The sequence below is a fragment of the Rhincodon typus genome, chromosome 23, assembly GCF_021869965.1.
Source record: "Rhincodon typus isolate 14 chromosome 23, sRhiTyp1.1, whole genome shotgun sequence".
Lineage (NCBI taxonomy): Eukaryota > Metazoa > Chordata > Chondrichthyes > Orectolobiformes > Rhincodontidae > Rhincodon > Rhincodon typus.
The window spans coordinates 20,661,754-20,681,233 of NC_063354.1; the positions used below are offsets into that span (position 1 = coordinate 20,661,754).

At 38.5% G+C, this 19,480-nt stretch overlaps 3 protein-coding genes across 5 annotated transcripts in view; all 3 read left to right on the top strand.

Annotated features, from left to right (window-relative positions):
* The window catches only part of ttyh2 (tweety family member 2), a 119,536-nt gene extending 105,155 nt beyond the window's left edge, over positions 1–14,381 (top strand). For all 3 annotated transcript variants that reach the window (XM_048611023.1, XM_048611024.1, XM_048611025.1), the window contains one exon: positions 10,762–14,381. In XM_048611023.1, coding sequence (XP_048466980.1) covers positions 10,762–10,842 — 81 coding nt within the window. In that variant the 3' untranslated portion in view covers positions 10,843–14,381. The remainder of the gene's footprint in view (positions 1–10,761) is intronic.
* The window catches only part of rpl38 (ribosomal protein L38), a 474,590-nt gene that overhangs the window by 137,140 nt on the left and 317,970 nt on the right, over positions 1–19,480 (top strand). The window lies entirely within an intron of this gene.
* dnai2b (dynein, axonemal, intermediate chain 2b) overlaps positions 15,705–19,480 on the top strand; it is a 63,230-nt gene continuing 59,454 nt past the window's right edge. Inside the window, exon 1 of the mRNA XM_048611062.1 lies at positions 15,705–15,726. Coding sequence (XP_048467019.1) covers positions 15,705–15,726 — 22 coding nt within the window. The remainder of the gene's footprint in view (positions 15,727–19,480) is intronic.

The window sequence follows — 19,480 nt, forward strand, 5'->3', positions numbered from 1 at the left end:
GAGGTCCACCTGGCTGACCTGCTACAATCACTACATCCCTCCCCATCGGAATATAGGCCAGTTATCTTTCTTTGTAACTCCTCCTGGACGTTTTAGCATTGGGTCAGGTTTCTCCAACTCTGCTTCTGATACGGGTAGCATGTAATGCACAGCGGTTCACCTATTGCACCCAGATCATCTTGGAAGAAATTCATTCTCTTCTTCAGGCGGCAAAGGCATTGAGACGGCTACATCTGCCATGTCCATCTCAGATTCTGAGGTCTCTTCAATGCTTGATGGGGAAGGAGAACCCACAGATTCCCACAGCCTTGTCGCCTTTTCCAAGGAGCCTGGCAAGTTTTGCTCCTGCACCACTTGCAAGTTTGCAGCTTTCATATGGTCCACATGCTTGTTCAGGACCATCCCCCCCACCTGAACTTTATAGGTCATTGGAGCTGACCTCATGTCAACTATGTCTCTTATCCATATTCGGCCATTTCATAGTTCCTGCACCAAACCTCATCCCCTGAAGTAAACTGTCTCTCTCACTTTGCAGAGTCTTGCATCTGGCATTTTCGTTCCTGATGCTGTTTCATTCCTCGCCCCCTCCCCCGACAAAAAAATGTCCAGGAAGATCAGAATTAACCTGGTGCAGCGCCTTCTCCTCATGAGCAACTCTGCTGGAGCTATCCCTGTAGTTGCATGAGAGGTGGTCTAATAATCAAAAGGGAATGGGGACAGTTTGATATCTAGTGAAGTTGTGTGCTGTTTCTTTAAGCCTGCCTTCAAAGTTTGGACTGCTCTTTCTGCCGGACCATTGGATGATGGATGTTATGGAGCTGTCTTTATATGTCAAATGCCATTCAACTTTAGGAAATACTGAAATTCCCCACTAGTAAATGATGGCCTGTTATCTGTGACCAACACTTCAGGGAGCCCATGTAATGCAAAAGATGTGCACAGTTTTTCTATCGCCGTCCCGATGTTTGACAAATGAACTCAATGCATGTCCAGCCACTTTGAGTGGGCGCTCATAATGACTAAGAACATTGGTCCATGAAATGACCTGCATAGTTAGCATGTAACTGGGTCCAAGGTTTACCCAGCCATTCCCACAAATGTGGGGAGCTGCTGGTGGTAATTTTTGTCCTTGTTGGTGCTCTGGGCACTGTTCCATCAACACACCTATGTCGGCATCCAATCCTGGCCACCAGACATAACTTCTTGCCAACATCTTCAAGTTGAAAACCTCTAGATGACACTGGTGGAGTTCAGCCAGTATCTGGCAGTGACCTTTGCTTGGGACAATCACTCTTGCTCTCCATAATAATATTCTGTCCTCTACTGTGATCTGGTCTCTCCAGGTCCAAAAAGATTTCAATTCTGTTTGTGATGGCCTTTCTCTTTCCCCTATCACCACCAGCTGTTTCAGTTTTGCCAGGACACAGGTCTTTCTGCATCCAAAGCCTGATATTGTCAGCTGTGACTGGAAGTGCATCCAAGAAATTTAAACCCACTATGGACTCTTCCAGTGAAGGTACCACCAGTGGTGCACCTGCCAGCGGGAGGCCGCTCAATGCATCCACATTTACTTATGGCCTCCTGGATGGCATTCCAACTTGTAATTATACGCACTTAGCATTAGAGCCCACTGCGGAATTCGACCTGAAGCTATGGGCAACACTGCCTTGTCCTCTTTAAGTAGACCCAGCAGGAGTTTGTGGTCCATTATTGTTACTTAGTTACATCCATAAAGGTACTGGTGGAACTTCTGACTCCAAATATGACCGCCAAACCTTCATTCGCTATCTGGACGTATTTACCCACTGTATTAGCCAAAACCCTGGATGCCTACACTATTGGGCGTTCCTCTATGTTGAGTCACCAATGAGCTAATACTACCCCGATGCCATATGGGGAGACATTGCATGTCAATGCCATATCTCGCTTGGGATCATAGTGTGCCAACACCTTAGAAGATGACAGCTGTTTCTTCACTTCACTGTAAGCTATGGCTCGGCTACGCGACCATTTCCAAGGCTGACCCTTTCTTTAAGAGTTGATGCAAAGGGCTAGGATGGAGGCCAGGTAATACATAAACTTTCCATCATAATTCACCGGCTCAAAGAAAGCCCTAAGCTGCAGTACAGACGTGGGAGCCAAGGCACCTTTGATCATCTTCGCTTTATCTTCCAATGGGTTTAATCCAGTCTTGTCAACTCTGTAGCCCAAGTAGGTCACTTGGGGTGCATGGAAAACAATTTTTCCCCTCTAAGGCATACACCCACCTGGGAGAAATGTCTAAGACTATGTCCAAGTTCTCCAAGTGCTCCTTCTTGGTCTTCCCTGTTATTAGCACATCATATAGATGAATGGCAACCTGGGGTAAACCTTGTAAAATGTTCTCCATTGTCTGCTGAAAAGTTGCACAGGCTGACGATACCCCAAATAGCAGTCTTGTGTATTGGTTCAAACCTTTATGGGTATCAATTGTAGCATACTTCTGAGAATCCTCATCTAACCGCAACTGCAAGTACACATGGCTCATGTCCAGCTTTGTGAAGGACAGCCCCGCTGCCAGCTGTGTATATAAATCCTCTATGCGAGGAATTGGATATTTATCCAGCTGCAAAAAGTGGTTTACTATTTGTTTAAAACTGACCCATCAGGCTTCACAGTCAGTCCGGCCGATGCTGCCCATTCTGCAAACTGGACTGGTTTGATGATTCCTTTGTTTTTCAGCCTTCCGATTTCTGCCTCTACTTTTGCCCATAAGGCAAATGGCACTGGGTGGGCCTTGCAGAATCGTGGAATTACTTCCTGGTCAACCTGTAAGGTGGCCTTGGCTCCTTTGATAGTCCCTAGACCTTCCTGGAAACTTCCGGGTATTTAATTAGGACTTTACTCAAGCAGCCATTTTCTAATCAAAAACTGTTAAGCCAATCAAGTTGAATATGTCTCAACCAATTTCACCACATCAAGCTTGCCATCTTACAGTCTAATGGTCTAGTTTCTGCTGTAATAAAGTCACACCAGCCTTGACTTTGTCAAATACCTTGTAAAACCATAGCACAAAGAAGGCATCACTGTGTGGATTTGACTCCGGCTCTCCATTGTGCCTGAGTTTGAGTGGCATCGTTTCAGCTCCAGATTGGATTCATACTGAAAACTTGCTGTGCAGTTGCTTTTTCATGGGCACTATTTTCTGATCATTTTGTTTTGTGCACATTCTGCTACATATAATTGAGATCAGTGACTTTTTAATTGAAGCAAGATCTTGTTTTAACAACAGAATTTTCTGCATGATAAGTTTTGAAAATATTTTTTCATTTAAGATTGAGGAGTCGCACTCAAAACTGCGTTCTGTTACTGTTTGTGTTGTACTAACACTGGTTGTAAAACTGATTTTTCATCTTTTCTTCTGACTGAGTTTTGGAGCTGAAATGTAAGTGATTTAAAACAGTAAGTTTTCAACATTTGTGGATTTGAGTATGTTTTTTCTCCTTTTGGTTCCTTCCTATCCAGTTGTCTGTTGATACTCTTAAATCTATATTCTGTGTTGTTTTGTCCAGTTCCATAGTTATTGTTAGATTCATTGTTTTGTAGCCTGTTTAATAAGTAGAAGCAACAAGATTTGAATTCAGCATGCAAATTTGAACTTGGCTTCGAATCATTCAGTTTTTCATTATTCATTCCTTATTCAGACACCTTACATTCACCATAGGCACTTGACCAATCTTGTTTTGCTTCTAGGAATAATGTATTTTTCATCTTTTAATAAACATGTCACATATTATCTTACTTGCCAATATTATATAAAGATTATGCTGATTGTGTCAGTTCTTTTCCTTTCCCAAGTTCAAAAAGTTTCTCCAAATTGTCAACCCCATATCAGTTCCTGCTGAGTTTTTAAAATTTATTTTTGTATGACACGTAATTATCTTGCAAACTAGCAAAATATCTGGTTATGCAGACAAGATTCACTTCTAAGTGTAAAATCTACTTTGAAGTATCAACCTTGGCTTAATGAGAGCACTATCGCCTCTGAATCAGAAGTTCATGAGTGCATAGACCACTCCAGGAGCATGAGGACATAACCTTACTTATCACTTCAGCACTGCGTTGATTGAGTGCTACGTGGTTTTGAGGTGCTTTGTTCAGATGAAACTTTAAGCCAAGGCTCCATACAGCCTCTCATGGATATAAAACATCTTGATATTATTGAAAGGAGATTAGGGGTTTTCTACTGGTACCATGGTTAATATATACCTTTCAACATCAGTGAAACAAATGGGGATGGGCCAATTACTTAAGAAAGAAGAAGCATCTGATTCTCCTGAACAATGATTCGTCAAATTACTATGAAATTTACCAGCCTCACATTTCAATGTTGACAATCTTAACCTTTTTAGGTCAATTGTTTTCAAAACCAGAAGTGTACAGTTCTAAATCACTGCAGTCTTATGCAAGCACAATTTCAGACTATATTATTTAATTTTAGGTTCTGAAACAAATTTTGGTATTTCATGTCGCATGACACTTGTAAAGTGTCTTATATTAACTGCAATGGATGAATTTTGAATGTTGCTATTGAACAGTCATGAAATTGTAGACTGCATTAATAGAGTTAGTACTAAATATGATAAAACAAAATACTGCACATGTTCGAACTAGGAAGTAAAAAGAGCAGGAGAAGCTCAGCATCTGTGGAGAGAGAAACAGATTTAATGTTTCGAGTCTGATATGACCCTTCTCCAGAACCAACTGGTATCAACTAAGATTCCTTAACCAAGAATTTTATTCAACAAACTCTACTAGTAGCACAGATCACTTCAACAATACCAATAACTATGTTAGATGTCCAAAATGTCTGGTTTCCTACATTCTTGTTTCTGAAGAAACGTGGCTTCATGATGCTTCCAAGCCTTTAAGTCTATCATTTGATTGAAGATTATCAATAATGTTCAATTGAATTAGCTTTATTGTCACGTGTATTCACAGGAGAACAGCGAAAAGTTTACAAGTCACCACTTACAGCACCATCTTAGGTACAAAGGAACCTAGGTGCAGATTCTTGAGTACAAATTATTTGGAAAAAAATTAGAAAACAAAGAAATAAGAAGTCCAGTATCATCGACCTTAAAAAATACAAACTCATAGTAATAAATTAGAAAATAAAGAGATAAAAAGTTCAGAATAAGTCCTTCCACAATAATATAATAAAGGAAATACAAAATAAAATATAAATAATTTAATGGAAAATGTAGCAGGCACTTTGTAACAGAAAATAGCAATTTCTTTACACTGGTCTATGACTCCCAGAAATCATTTTAAGCCCTGCTTATCATCATATTTCTAATCAGCATTGACAGGATTTTTATAAAAACCAAAAGATCTGCTGATGCTGTAAATCAGGAACAAAAACAGAAATTGCTGGAAAGGCTCAGCAGGTCTGGCAGCATCCGTAAAGAGAAATCAGAGTTAACGTTTTGGGTCCAATGACCCTTCCCTTTTGAGGAAGGATCACTGGACTTGAAACGTTGACTCTAATTTCTCTTCACGGATGCTGCCAGACTTACTGAGTTTTTCCAGCAACGTTGATAGATCGGCTTTTGAACAGGATTTTCATAATTGAAAAATTGTCCATTCCAAGGTCTGTCAACAATACTCTATCTTACACCAACTCTGAGCCCACCACACAATGTTCTATCATCTAGTGATGAAAAAGGCCTGATGAGAATTAAAACTAGGGAAGTCATTATTATCTACAGTTCATGTTTGAAGGCTAATGAATTATTCAAAACATCAAAACAAGAAAAGATAGCAAAGCATGATCTTTAGAAATCCATTTGGAGTAAGGTTCACAGAACACCTAATCTAACTGTGTATAATGGGGCAAAAATTATATAAAAGAAGGAAAGTATGTGCATATAAACAGTAATAGTGTAAATGCATTGAATGTCAGGAGAAATTATCCTGTTGCACTCAACCCACAATCTGATCTTTGTTTTGGCAACATTATATCTGACTCAGCCCTGGAATGTTCTGCTTCAAGTTCTTCTTTACTAGGTAAAAGGATATCACGCTGCTTCATCACTGTTTTAATTTAGCCCCCTTGAATTACTGCACTGGCATGTTTGTCCATTGTTCTAGCACTACCACACTGCTCTACTCATTGGCCTTCTCACATCCTGTAACTTGAATTGTCTTTAGACAAAATTAAAGGAGACCTATATTCATTTTCAAATTATTTGACAAATCTTTAACTTGTTTTACAACTACCTCAGATATTTATTTAAGTACAATATTGACAGTCAGTCAATTATCAACAGAATTGAAGACCGGTGAGCCTTATGTCATTGGTGGGTAACTTGTTGGAGAGGATTGTGAGAGACAGGATTTCCATGTAGGGATAATCAGCATGGCTTTGTGTGGTAAATTGTGTCTCACTAACTTGATTGAGGTTTTTGAAGAGGTGACAAAGAAAATTGATGAAGGCAGAGTTGTAGACATTGTCTATATGGACTTCAGCAAAACATTCGACAGAGTTCCGCATGGTAGACTGGTTAGCCACGTTAGATCACATGGGATCCAGGGGAAGCTAGCTAATTGCATACAAAATTAGTTTAAAGGTAGGAGACAGAGGATGGTGGCAGAAGGTTGCTTTTGAGATTGGAGGCCTGTGACCAGCGGTGTGCCAGAAGGACTGGTGCTAGGTCCACTGCTTTTCGTCATTTATATAAATGATTTGGATGTGAATGTGGGAGGCATGGTTTAGTAAGTTTGCAGATGACACTAAAATAGGTCATGTAGTGGACAGCGAAGAAGGTTACCTCAGAGTACTATGGGACCTTGATCAGATTGGCCAAAGGGCTGAGGAATGGCAGATGGAGTTTAATTTAGATAAATGTGAGGTGTTGCATTTTGGAAAGGCAAACCAGGGCAGGACCTATACAGTTAATGATTGCGCCCAGGGGAGTGTTGCCGAACACAGAGAACTAGGGGTGCAGGTGTGTAAGTCCTTGAAAGTGGTGTCACAGGTGGACAGGGCGGTGAAGGAGGCATTTGGTACGCTTGTCTTCATTGGTCAGAACATTGAGTATAGGATTTGGAACGTCATGTTGTGGCTGTACTGGATAACGATGAGGCTAACTTTTAGAATACTGCGTACAATTCTGGTTTCCGTTCTGTAGGAAGGATGCTGTTAAACTTGAGAGGGTGCAGAAAAGAATTACAAGGATGTTGGTGGGATTGGATGGTTTGAGTTATAGGGAGAGGTTGAATAGGCTGGGGTTTGGTCCCTGGAGGGGTGACCTTATAGGGGTTTATAAAATCATGAGGAGCAGGATTAGGGTGAATAGCCAAGGTCTTTTTCCTAGGATGGGGGAAACTCAAAATTAGAAGGTATAGGTTTAAGGTGAGAGGGGAAAGATTTAAAAAAGACCTGAAGGGTAATATTTTCATGCAGAGGATGGTACATGTATGAAACAAGCTGCCAGAGGAGGTAATTGAGCTGGGTACAGTTACATTTAAAAAGCATCTTTGTGGGTACATGAATAGGAAGTGCTTAGAGAGACATAGGCCAAATGCTAGTAAATGGGACTAGATCGGATTAGGATATCTGGTTGGTGTGGATAAATTGGACTGAAGGGTCTGTTTCTGTGCTGTATAATTCTATTAATATTCAACTCAAGAATTTCTTCAACTAATAATTACTCAAATACCTTTTCAGCAGAAACTTTGATTAGACATGCAATTCTGCAAGTAGTTTTTTTGATTTGATTGAAAATTTTATAGAAAGTATTAGGGAAGAACAACTTGCCCATCCTTTCAAGATAGTAAGGGCAAGTTTCCAGAAATGCTGACGAAAAAGAATTTAGTGACTACCCGTTAATGTAAGTGGAAATTGCCTCAATCATGTCCATTTTTCCTCATTTTAAATAATCCATGCAATGTAAGGAAGAAAAAAGATTTTAAAAGGTTTTGGAAAAAATGCGATTGAAAAAGTACCTAAACATAATTGCATGCCAATTGGAACAGTTTACTTCTCTTTGTGTATGTGTGTGTATATATTATATATTTATATTTACGTGTTTTATATATATAAATATATAAAATATGTTTCCATACTTATTTATGTCCCTTTTTAGAACAAACATTTTGTCCATTTTAATGTCTCCCCATTGAAAACATTCACTTTTATACACCATTGGCTGTTTAGAGTATGGAATAACAGCCACTGATGTCACTATTAAGAATTTTGCATTCTTCCAAAGATTGTAAGATCTTGTCTCAAACTTGATTGCCTTGGGTTGTTTCAGTTGGAATGTAGACTATTGTGTAGATGAGGTGTCAGAAGTAACAGCTGGGCATTTGCTTTATTGTATTATGTAACCTGCCACCTGTATGAAAGTAGCGATACAGTGATCTGTTCTTCAAACCTAGTTATTTTGTGATAGGAAACGACTACAAGGCGATGAGAAACCTCAAGAAAATCAATTTTTAATCCACTTATTTTCCTTTAGCCACCATTCTAAAATTATCACTTTTGTTATAATATGTTTGTTTCTTGTAGATCTTTGGGCAAAAACTTCCATTTTTATGTTGTATGAAAATATTCTCACAGCTGTAACTGGTGCTTGATATCATCCTGATGTGCCACTGATAATCAAGTGCTGGATCTCAAGACTTAATTAGTCTGCTCAACCATCTTCATACTCACGTAACTGTTCAACTGACTCCTTTTACTGTTTCTTAATAATCATGATTGCACAATGTTCAGCACCATTTGTGACTCTGCAGATACTGAGGCAGTCCATGTACAAATGCAACAAGATCTGGACTGGATCTTGGGCTGACAAGTGGCAAGTAACATTTATGCCACAAAAGTGCCAGACAGTGACCATCTCGAACAAGACAGAATCTAATCAACATCCCTTGACATTCAATGGCATGACCATCACTGAAACCCCCATTATCAACATCTTGGGGCTTACCATTGACCAGAAACTGAACTGGACTAGCCACATAAGTACTGTAGCTACAAGAGCAGGTCAGAGGCTAGAAATCTTGCTGAGAATAACTCGCCTCCCAACTCCTCAAAGTCAATGCATCACCTTCAGGAGACAAATTAGGAGTGTGATGGAATACTCCCATTTGGCTATTAAATGCAGCTCCAACACTCGAGCTTTACACCATCCAGGAAAAAGCAGCCTGTTTGATTGGCACCACATTCACAAACATTCAGTCCTTTCATTGTTTAAGCTCAGTGCAACAGTGTATATCATCTATGAGATGCACTACAGATATTCTCCAAGACTCCTGATACAACACTTTCCAAACCCCTGGCCACCTCCATATAGAAGGAAAAAGGCAGCAGATTCATGGGAACACCACTACTTGTAATTTCCCCTTCGAGCTGCACACCATCCTGACTTGGAAATACATCGCTGTTCCTGCAGTGTTGCTGGGTCAAACTCCTGGAACTGCTTCCCTAATGGCATTGTGGGTATACTTACAGGAAATGGACCACTGCAGCTCACTATCACCTTCTCAAGGGCAACTAGGGATGGGCAATAAATGCCCACCACCCATGAATGAATTTAAAAGAGTACAGAATCAACCACCATAATTGAAACCTTCATGCTTTCAGTCATTTGGGGAAGCAAATAATCTCTTGCTGACAGATTTTTATATAAGCAATTAAACAAATGAACAAGGAACAAGAGTAGGCCACTCAGCCCTTCAAGCCTTCTCTGTCATTCAGTAAGTTTATGGCTGAATGCCTAATCTGATTTTAACCTCAATTCTGCATTCCTGCATATTCCCAAAAAACCTTTCATCCCTTTGGTGATCAACAATCTCTCCTCCTCTGCCTTAAATATATTCAAAAATTCTGCATCCAATTCCTTTCAAAGAAGCAAATTCCAAAACTGTGACGACCCCTTTTTTTAAACCATAACCCCTAGTTACAGATTACCCAAATCACACTGTAAACAACAGGACGATTGCTGATTATTGACATGACAATGTACAATTTCCTAATTTAATCTGAATACCTTTATCCATACAATTTATAAATTTATAAAATTATACATATAATAAATATAAACGTAACTAATAATTACAATATAATAAAAGAATCTTATTTTTGTACGATTCTAATTTCCATGATGATTCATAGCTAACTCATCCTTGTGTACCATAATAGTTTCACTGAAAGATCCAATTTGCTTTAAAATGATCTGTAAGATATCTTACAATTCTCATGTAAAATGAGATTAGATGATCGATCAATACTGAATGCAATTAATTTATTTGTCACATCATTGGAACCTATCCTGGGTTCCCACTGACATTTATATTTATCCTGGCCTATTCCATTTTTCATCATGTCTCCACTTCCAACTCTCATGCAGATTCTGTGAACAGCTAATCAATAGTAGCAATTAGGATGTGAAGAGGATGGTTCTTTTGGTGCATTTTCCTTTGACACTCCATGATGAAATACTTTCCTGTTGTGAATGTTCCATCCACCAACTCAGAATGTTTTATAAACCAACTTCTTTGTGACTTCATTCTGTGATCCCTGAATTCAAAATTGTGCTTTAAAAAAAATCATATTATGTTGCTTATATCCTGTTCCTCTGTAGACTTCTATCAAAGATATGTTATTTGAGATTCCAGTGCTATTTCTTCATGTGCCTTTCTGAGTTTGAATTTGTTACTGAAAATATTGAAATGAAGAGTTTTCTTACAGTGTTTTTCTTTTCTCTTTTCTAGTACTCTCCCAGCATGAGAGCCACCTACCTTGCAGTGAGTGAAGAACCTACCCGAATTTATGGAAATATATGTCCTGCTTAACAACTACACTGCCCTTCATAACAGAATTCAAGATTCCTTAATGCCAGCTAAAATATATTGTTCTGGCTAAAGCTGTTTCTCACTCTGTGAAGTTTGAAGTGATAATTACCACTTGGGAGCAATATAGCATTGTTGAAGATTGATGCTGTTAGGCTATCTAATGGATTCTGAGTTTTGGTGCTCAACTGACAGTTAAACTTAATGCTGGAGGTTACATCTGAAAATAATATAAAGTTTTTAAGTATCATTCTTATTGGAGGCTTGATGTGTACTAAGGTGTTGAATTTAAATTGACTTGCAATTAGAATCTGACATTCGAAGTGCCTTGTAAAATGGACAGATTTTAAAATGAAATAGGTATAAGTTTGAACATGACATCCAAGGTGCCTAACTCTAAATTGAGTTGTGAAATTGATTCTAGGGCTGTGAATTACCTGAATATTACCTGCATATAACTGTTGGAATGGTGTGGTTCATTTCATTCTTGAGCAGCCTGTATAGTGCACTTCAGTTATATTTAAACACCGCATCTCCAAGAAAAGCAGAACTAATCTAATCTGCTGAATTCATGATACAGTTGGTTTGATTTATTTTGGCTAATTGCAAAGCAGGGTTGTCTGATTGTTGACCAATCTAAGACCAGGATTGTCCCATCTTTCCAGGGGGTTCAATCAAAATTGGCTCTTACAGAAAACCATGTTGGAGATAGGGTTGGCAGAAAATTAGAACAAATTTGTTTTACGAAAAGAAATTAAAATCTCATAAAATGATGGCTCTTTCAGAAGTTCAGTCTGCTCTGAATTTTGTTCAGAGTAATTTAAATGCTCGATCCCGTTTTTTACTAGATGATGAAATCTAAACTCCCATGGAAGTCAGTTGTGATAAATATGAAAACCAAAGGCATGATATGTAACCTACAGTTTACAATTGGCAACAGAATATTTCAGTTTGCTTACACAACACTGGAATAGCATTTTTCCAATACGATGGCCAAATTCATTGTCAGATATATGAAGTGCCAGATTTAAATTGTCAAATTCAAATACGTTCTGTTAGTTACCTTCTATGAAATAACTTGACAATATTTTACTGACTTGAATTGTCTGATACCATCATTATGGTATGAACACCATTTATAGCTTCTTTCTTCCAGGTCTGTTATCTCCCTAATGGAACTGCAGGTGCTTCCTGCATATTATCTTAAACTCAGCAAACTAAAAGTGGCCTCCTGAGTTGTACTGTGTGGAGCAAGTATAATATTAAACTATATATCGCATGTATAATTAAAGGAGAGGCTGTGGTTTAAAATACTACATGTATCCCAGTGAAGTGGTTTTGGATGTAATTTGCTTTCCAGAAATTAAGAAACTTAACTTGTTTATTGAATCCACATTCACGTTCTTGAGGGAGTGTCCCGAGACCAGCTTTTCCTCACCAGTTGTACTTATATTTCAGTGATTTACTTGTGAGGAGTAATACTTTTCTGAGCAATTGTTATATCATCTGATTGTAGCCCTGTCTATACTGCGTGGAACTAACAAAATTAATGTCCTCTAATATTCTGTCTGTGGAACAAAGTAGCTATTTTTAATCTACTTAAGAGATTGTGTTTGATGTGTAATGAATACATTGTGTGCCTGATGTATGTATTTCACAGAGCACAGCTTAAAATAAGATTCTAAACCAAATCATTGGAAAAGGTGATGAAATCAAAAAGAATATTATTATCCAACTTCTAATCAGAATGAGGGAAATGATGCTGTTTTGACATTCTTCAAGTAACTGCTCACTTAATGCTTTCTCGGTTATGCCAGCAATTATTCTAAATTTCTCTAAATTAACATCATTCATTCTCCATTAATGAAATTGCTACAAGCTATTTTTTGGGAGAACTATCCATACTACTGGTAATGGGGAGATCAGTCAGAAAGATGCATTAAAACTGCCCGAGAGAACTCTCTCAAATCAAACTCATCCCGTCAACAATACCAGTTATGTGAATAGAAAGCCATTTTAATTGTCATGTGTTTTGCTTTTATTATATAAATGTTGTGTTAGTAACAGTTAATTTAGATGCATAAGATCTTATTATTGTGTCAACAATAATCATTGTTACTATATGATGACAACATATAGTATTATTGCAGTACAAAGGGAGTTTAAAACAAAACTTGCTTCAAGTCTGTTTGGTTAATTATTTTGTCAAGTTAGTCCCTAAAAAAATTATTAAGTGGGTAAAATGAAGAACTTTATAGCTAAAATTGATCATTATACATTAAATGACTAATAGACATTACCTGTCTTTACATAGTTGTGAAAATACTAATTACTTCATTTAATTTATTGTTAATTATTTCACTCCAAAAAAAAGTGTTAACTTTGTCTTCAAAATTTGATATTTAAGGTAGTAAAGCACAATTCAAAACCCATTTGTGACTATTCAAACATGCTTAATTTTCCCTTCAACTGGTATAGTAGGCCTAAACTGCTCTAAAATTAAGGGGACGAGATTTTATCTTTGCTTTTGGCATAGTCTTTAGACTCCAGAATTCTGATCCAATGAGACCTTGTATTACCTAGACAGCACGTATAATTAATGGAATCTATTCTAATGCTGTTGCCAAGGATTTTGCACTTCTAGAATACAGATTAAAGAGTTTTTCCTTTATTGAAAGTCACTGATTCATAGGAATATCATGCAAAGCTCACCTACTGTATAATTTTTCTCCACTAATGAATCTTCTGTGACTTGCTTTGGGTGAAACCTACAAAAAATGTAAGATAACCATTTTGATTTTCATAATGTTTGACTGCATGGTTAACTTACCATGTGATAAGCTAATTTATGTTTTACCAACTCATTAATTTCAATTAAAAAAAAGTTCTTACAGATTAATACTTTAACACGCTTTGAGGCATTAATTTCCATTATATAGACTGAAAACATATACTAAAATTAAGTTTTTTTTGTGGAATGGCACTCTTTTTCCTGCGAAATTGGTAGGGAAGAAAGGAAACACAATGCAAAAAAACTGTCATGAAATAACTATTTTGTGATTTAACACTGGAAAATTATCTCAAAATCAAACAGAGCACAAGTGGTTAGATTCAGATTCAATTAACAAGACCACTTTATATTTTTGGCTAGATCCACCTCAGGGATGAGCAATGAACTTTGCTTATCATGAGCTATTAAGAATTATACAGCAATTGAAGTGTTTGGCATCCAGTCTATTCAGTACTGACTGGCTAGAACAAAGTCAGTGTTGGAATGCAAAAGTTCTTAGACCATTGGAATTGCTGAGATACATTTATCTCTAATAAGATATTCTCATTTTATACCATGCAGTTAATTTCAGTTCAGGTTTTTTAATAACACGATTTTTGTAAATGTGTTGAATTACGTCAACACAGTTCTCAAGGTATTGAATTAGGAATTTTTTTATTCTTCTGTGCAGAGAAGTAACCGTCTTGCAATGAAATATGTAACTATACAGAATAAATTATTGATTTTCAATAAACAGTTTATCTTCATTATGTTCCAAGGTTCAGAGTGTAAATTAATGAAACGTTAATGCAGAGAATTATTGAAAAGTTTCATTAATAATAATAAATCTTCAAAAAGTTTGGCACTTGTTGATTATTTGACCCAAATGAACGGAGCCTTTGGCAGACAAATTCTCCTTTATGCTACATGACAGTCACCATGATGAGGTTAGAGGAAAGACTTGGGAGGATGCTCATATGGAACATGGACAACTACTAAGGAAAACTAGAATCCTGCAGTGAGTAGCTCATGTCCTGCTTACTCAAAGCCCCTGTCCACCAGGTACAAGACATAATCAGGAGTGTGATGCAATATTTCCCACTTACCCGGATGAACACAATACCAACAACACTCACACCATCCAGGACAAAACAGTCCATTTGACTAGCACCATATCAACAGACATTCACTTCACCACTGAAGCACAGTAGCAGCCGTGTGTACTATCTAGAAAACACAGTGCTGATTTTCACTCCTTAACAGCACCTTCCAAACTTGGGACCGCTACTATTTGGAAGAAGAAGGCAACAGATACTTGGGAACACTGTCACTTGCAAGTTCCTGTATTAGCCACATACCATACTGACTTGGAAAAATAATATTGTTCCTTCAGGCTCAGTGGGTCAAGATTCTGGAACGTTGTTTTTTAACAACACTGTGGGTCCACCTACCTACTTCACATGGACTGCAGTTTTTTTTCAAAAAGTCAAGTCACCAGCCATCTCCTCAAGGGCAATTAGAAATGGGCAATAAATGCTGGCCTAGCCGGTGAAGCCCATATCCTCTGAACGAATAAAAAAAATTAATTAAAAATAAATGAATTATTTTTCTCATTGTCTTTTTCCCATAACTGGCATTCACATTAAAATGGAAGGGCTGTGACGTTCGAACAGGCAGCCTTGAAGCCTTGTATGCATGTTCTAGTACCCTTGGTGGAGGGAGCTCCAGAACAAGATTCAAACTTCCTGTTGTTCCTTTATTTCATTAGGTACAATTGCGCCCCACTATGTTCCTGCCTGTCCAACTCATCCCACAATCATTTCATGGCTCTTTCTGTGATGAGGTTAACCGCCACTGTCCCCTGCCCCTCCCTATTGTACATTTTTAAGTTCCTAAGCATTGAAGTGAAATATTATGTTTGTGTTCCTGGTGCTGGATAAATAACAATGATAAGGAAAATAATTTCCTTGCTTTAGATTTATTAAAGCAAACACAATACCTCAAATTGTTTAGATTTTTTAACAAAACAATTAAGAGAGTGCGTGAGTTACAAACAGAGAAAATCAACTACTTTGCCTAAACATTTCATCGTAACATGAGGCACTTGTTAATCCGAGGTCAGTGCTTCCTTGAAATAAAGTTTACAGAATTCACTGACTTGTTTCTTTTGGAAAACATTTGAAATCTCACAGGTGGAGGTACATATGCCCTGTCCCTGAACTCGTGTTGAATAGTTTACTTGTTGAGAAATTTTACAAATTGCAAATGTTCACTACAAAATTCTGTGAATTGCTCATCACTGAAAGCACACTGTGGCTCATTGATGAGGTAAAAGTTTTAATATAAGCACTGGGATTTATGACATTGTTTGAGGGCTTGAAGAAAATAAGTGGGCAATCTAATGGATGAATTTCCTGTGTTACAATAACAATCTTTTTTAATTTTGTGTAAAATCTTTACTCAGCGTATTTGAACATTTGGTTACTGAATGAGAAATTTGTTAGTGACTTTTCAAAAGATATCTCAAGTCTTTCAGTTGGCTAATGTAGCATATGGATGTAAAATTGTAGTACATGAAGTGTGCTACTTGTGAGATTTTTAATAGAGATGACGAAGATAATTTCATGGTGCATTATTTCTTCCTACTTACTTTCACCAAACCTGACTCTGAAACCAACCTGGAATTGCCATGAACATTTGTTTGGATGCTCCAAACTTTAAAAATTATTTCCGAAATATAATTGAGTATTATATGTCTCAGTCTTCATTTAATGGTAGCATTCTCTCAACTTTTAGTAAGAAGATTGTAGGCTCCAGTCCCATTCCAGAGTTTTGAGTACAATACCCAAGCTTTGCTGAGGGACTGCTGCACTGGCCAGTACTGCCATCTTTCAGTTGAGACCTTTGTTGAACCAATGCTCTGTCTTTCTTTTTGAGTGCAAACAAATATGGAAATAGTAAACAGGAGCAGGTCTTTGAGCTTGTTCCACCATTCAGTACGGTTATGGCCAGTCATTGTACTCTACCCTATTTCTGCTTTCTCTCCATACCCTTTGAATCGTTTATCCTTAAGAACTATACTTAACTGCTTGAAAACATTCCATGTTTTGGCCTCAACCACTTTCTGTGGCAGTGAATTCCAAAGGCTCACCACTCTCTGGGTGAAGAAATTTCTCCTCAGTCCTAATTAGTCTATCCTTAGATTTTGACGGGACCCCCAACCCCGTTCTGGAATCCCTCGTCACCAGGAAAATCCTTTCTGTCTTTACCCTGTGTAGTCGATTAGAATTTTATAGGTTTATATGAGATTCCACCCACACTGCCCTCTCCACCTCCATTTTTCTAAACTCCAGTGAATATAGTACTAACCAACCTAGTCTCTCTTCATGTCAGTCCTACCATCCTAGGAAACAGTCCAATAAATTTTTATTGCATTCCCTCCATAGCCAGGATATCCTTCATTAGGAAGGAGTCCCAAAACTGCACACAATGCTTCAGGTGTGGTCTCACCAAGGCCCTGTACAATTGCAGCAACATATCACGGCTCCTGTACTTCTTTTGCTATGAAGGCCAACACAAAATGTGCCTTCTTACAGCCTGGTGCACCTGCATTCTTATTTTCAATGGCTGGTGTACAAGGACACCCAGGTCTCACTGCAACTCCCCCTTTCCCAAACTATCGCCATTCAGATAAAGTGCTTTCCTGTTTTTGCTTCCAAAATGGATAAACTCACATTTATTCACATACTTCATCTGTCATGCATTTGCCCACACAATTAATTTGTCCAAATCACACCAAAGCATCTCTGCAAATTCCTCACAGTTTACCCTCCCCACCCACCTTTGTGTTGTCTGATAAAGGGGAATCCTAAAATGTTTTGTAGGCTCTATTTACTCTAAATAGGAAAAGAGTGGAAATAGGAGGAGTAAGGCCAGACTAAATAGTAGATTTACACATGGAGGCATGCAGCGTGGCTGAGATAATAATAAATACATTGTACCTGTCTTTACCAAGGAAATAGATAACTATCCAGGCTATTGTGACAGATGAGGAAGCTCTATTGCTAGAAGAGTTAAAAATTGATAAGGAAGAAGTGTTGGATTACCTATTGTTCCTTAAATTTGACAAGGCACTGGGACTGGATGAGATGCAGTCAAGGGTATTATAGGAAATGAGTGTGGAAATTGCAGGGGCGCTAGCCACAACCTTTGTCTTCCCTAGTCTCAGAGGAGTTGCTAGTAGATAAAATAATTAGAAAAATCACGGCCTAGTTCAAAAAAGTTGTAAGGATAAACCCAGCAATTACAGATGAGTTGGTTTGACTTCATAACAGTTACTTAGGCTTGAACTGCAACAGACCTATAAGAAAAGTTATTACTCATGGAATAAAAGAGCCAGTATCAAAGTGGATGCGAAATTGGCTGAGTGATAGAAAACAGAGTGATGGTCAATAAATATATTTCGGGCTGGAGGAAAGTTTGTTGGAGATCCCCAGATCTTTGTGCACAGGTGACAGTTTCAAAGTTTGTAGATGATACAAAACTTGGAAGCATCATAAACTGTGAAGAGGACAGAAACAAGTTGGTGGAGCAGGTAGCAGATGCAGTTCAATGCAAAGAAGAGTGAAGATTTTGATAGGAAAAACATTGTTTGATAATATAAAATAAAGGATACAATTCCAAAGGGGCTGCAGGAGCAGAAGGATCAGCATGTAGATGTGCACAGATCATTGAAGGTGGCAGGATAGGTGGACAGCAATAAATCAAGCATAATGAAGTATCCTGTGCTTTAATAGGAGCACAGAGTACAAAAGCAAGGACATGATGCTGAAGTTCTATAACACATTTGTTAGACCTAAACTGGATTATTGTGTACAGTTCTAAATGCTACACAATAGGAAGGATGTGAATGCCTTGGAGACAGTGCGGAAGAAATTTACAAGAATGGTTCTAGGGATGAGAAATTACATTGGAGAGGTTGGAACAATTCTTCTTGGAGAGAAGAAGGCTAAGAAGAGAGCTGAATTAAGTCATCAAAATCATGAAGGGGCTGGATAGAGCAGATGGGAAGATTGTTTCCATTCATAAAAGGATCAAGAACAAGAGCACACTGATCTATTGATTTGCAAAAGAAACAAATGTGATTGTGTAAAGAAGCTTCTTTACACAATCTATTTCAGGTCTGACAGCTGCTTCCTGGAAGCATGGTGGAGGCAGGTTCTAATGAGGTAATCAAGAGGGCATTGGTTGATTATTTAAATAGTAATGGTGAGCAAGGATATGGAGAAAAGGCAGGAGAATGGCATAAAGTCATGATGCTCAATTAAGGGCAGAATGGCCCCCTCCTGCACGGTAATATGTCTGATTCTAAACAACCTTTTTTCATTGTTTGTATAACTTAAGGAAGGTACACAAAGTAAAGGAAATGCATAATTTCATTAAATGCGTCTGATTTTACTGCTGGTGGCAGCAAATCCAAGCCAGTGCCGGACGTTTAGCAGTTATCAGGCTGCAATGGATCCGACATCTCCGGGAGAGGTGAGTGAGGAGTGAAGCTGGGGTCAGTGAGGGCCTTTGCTACCTTTAGCTCCTCTGCTGCAGCCCAGGTTGTATCAGCCACGACAGGTAGGTCCGCTTCTCAGTGCGCGCGCGCGCCACGCGCCTCCTCACTGCAGCTGCGCGCCCAGCTTGTTGCTAGGAAACAGTCAAACTGTCTGGAGCCAGAGACAGGCAGAGAGACCATAAACCGGCCGCAGGTACCGGGACCGAGCCAGAGACAGGCAGAGAGAGACTACAAACCGGCCGCAGGTACCGGGACCGGGACCGAGCCAGAGACAGGCAGAGAGAGACTACAAACTGGCCGCAGGTACC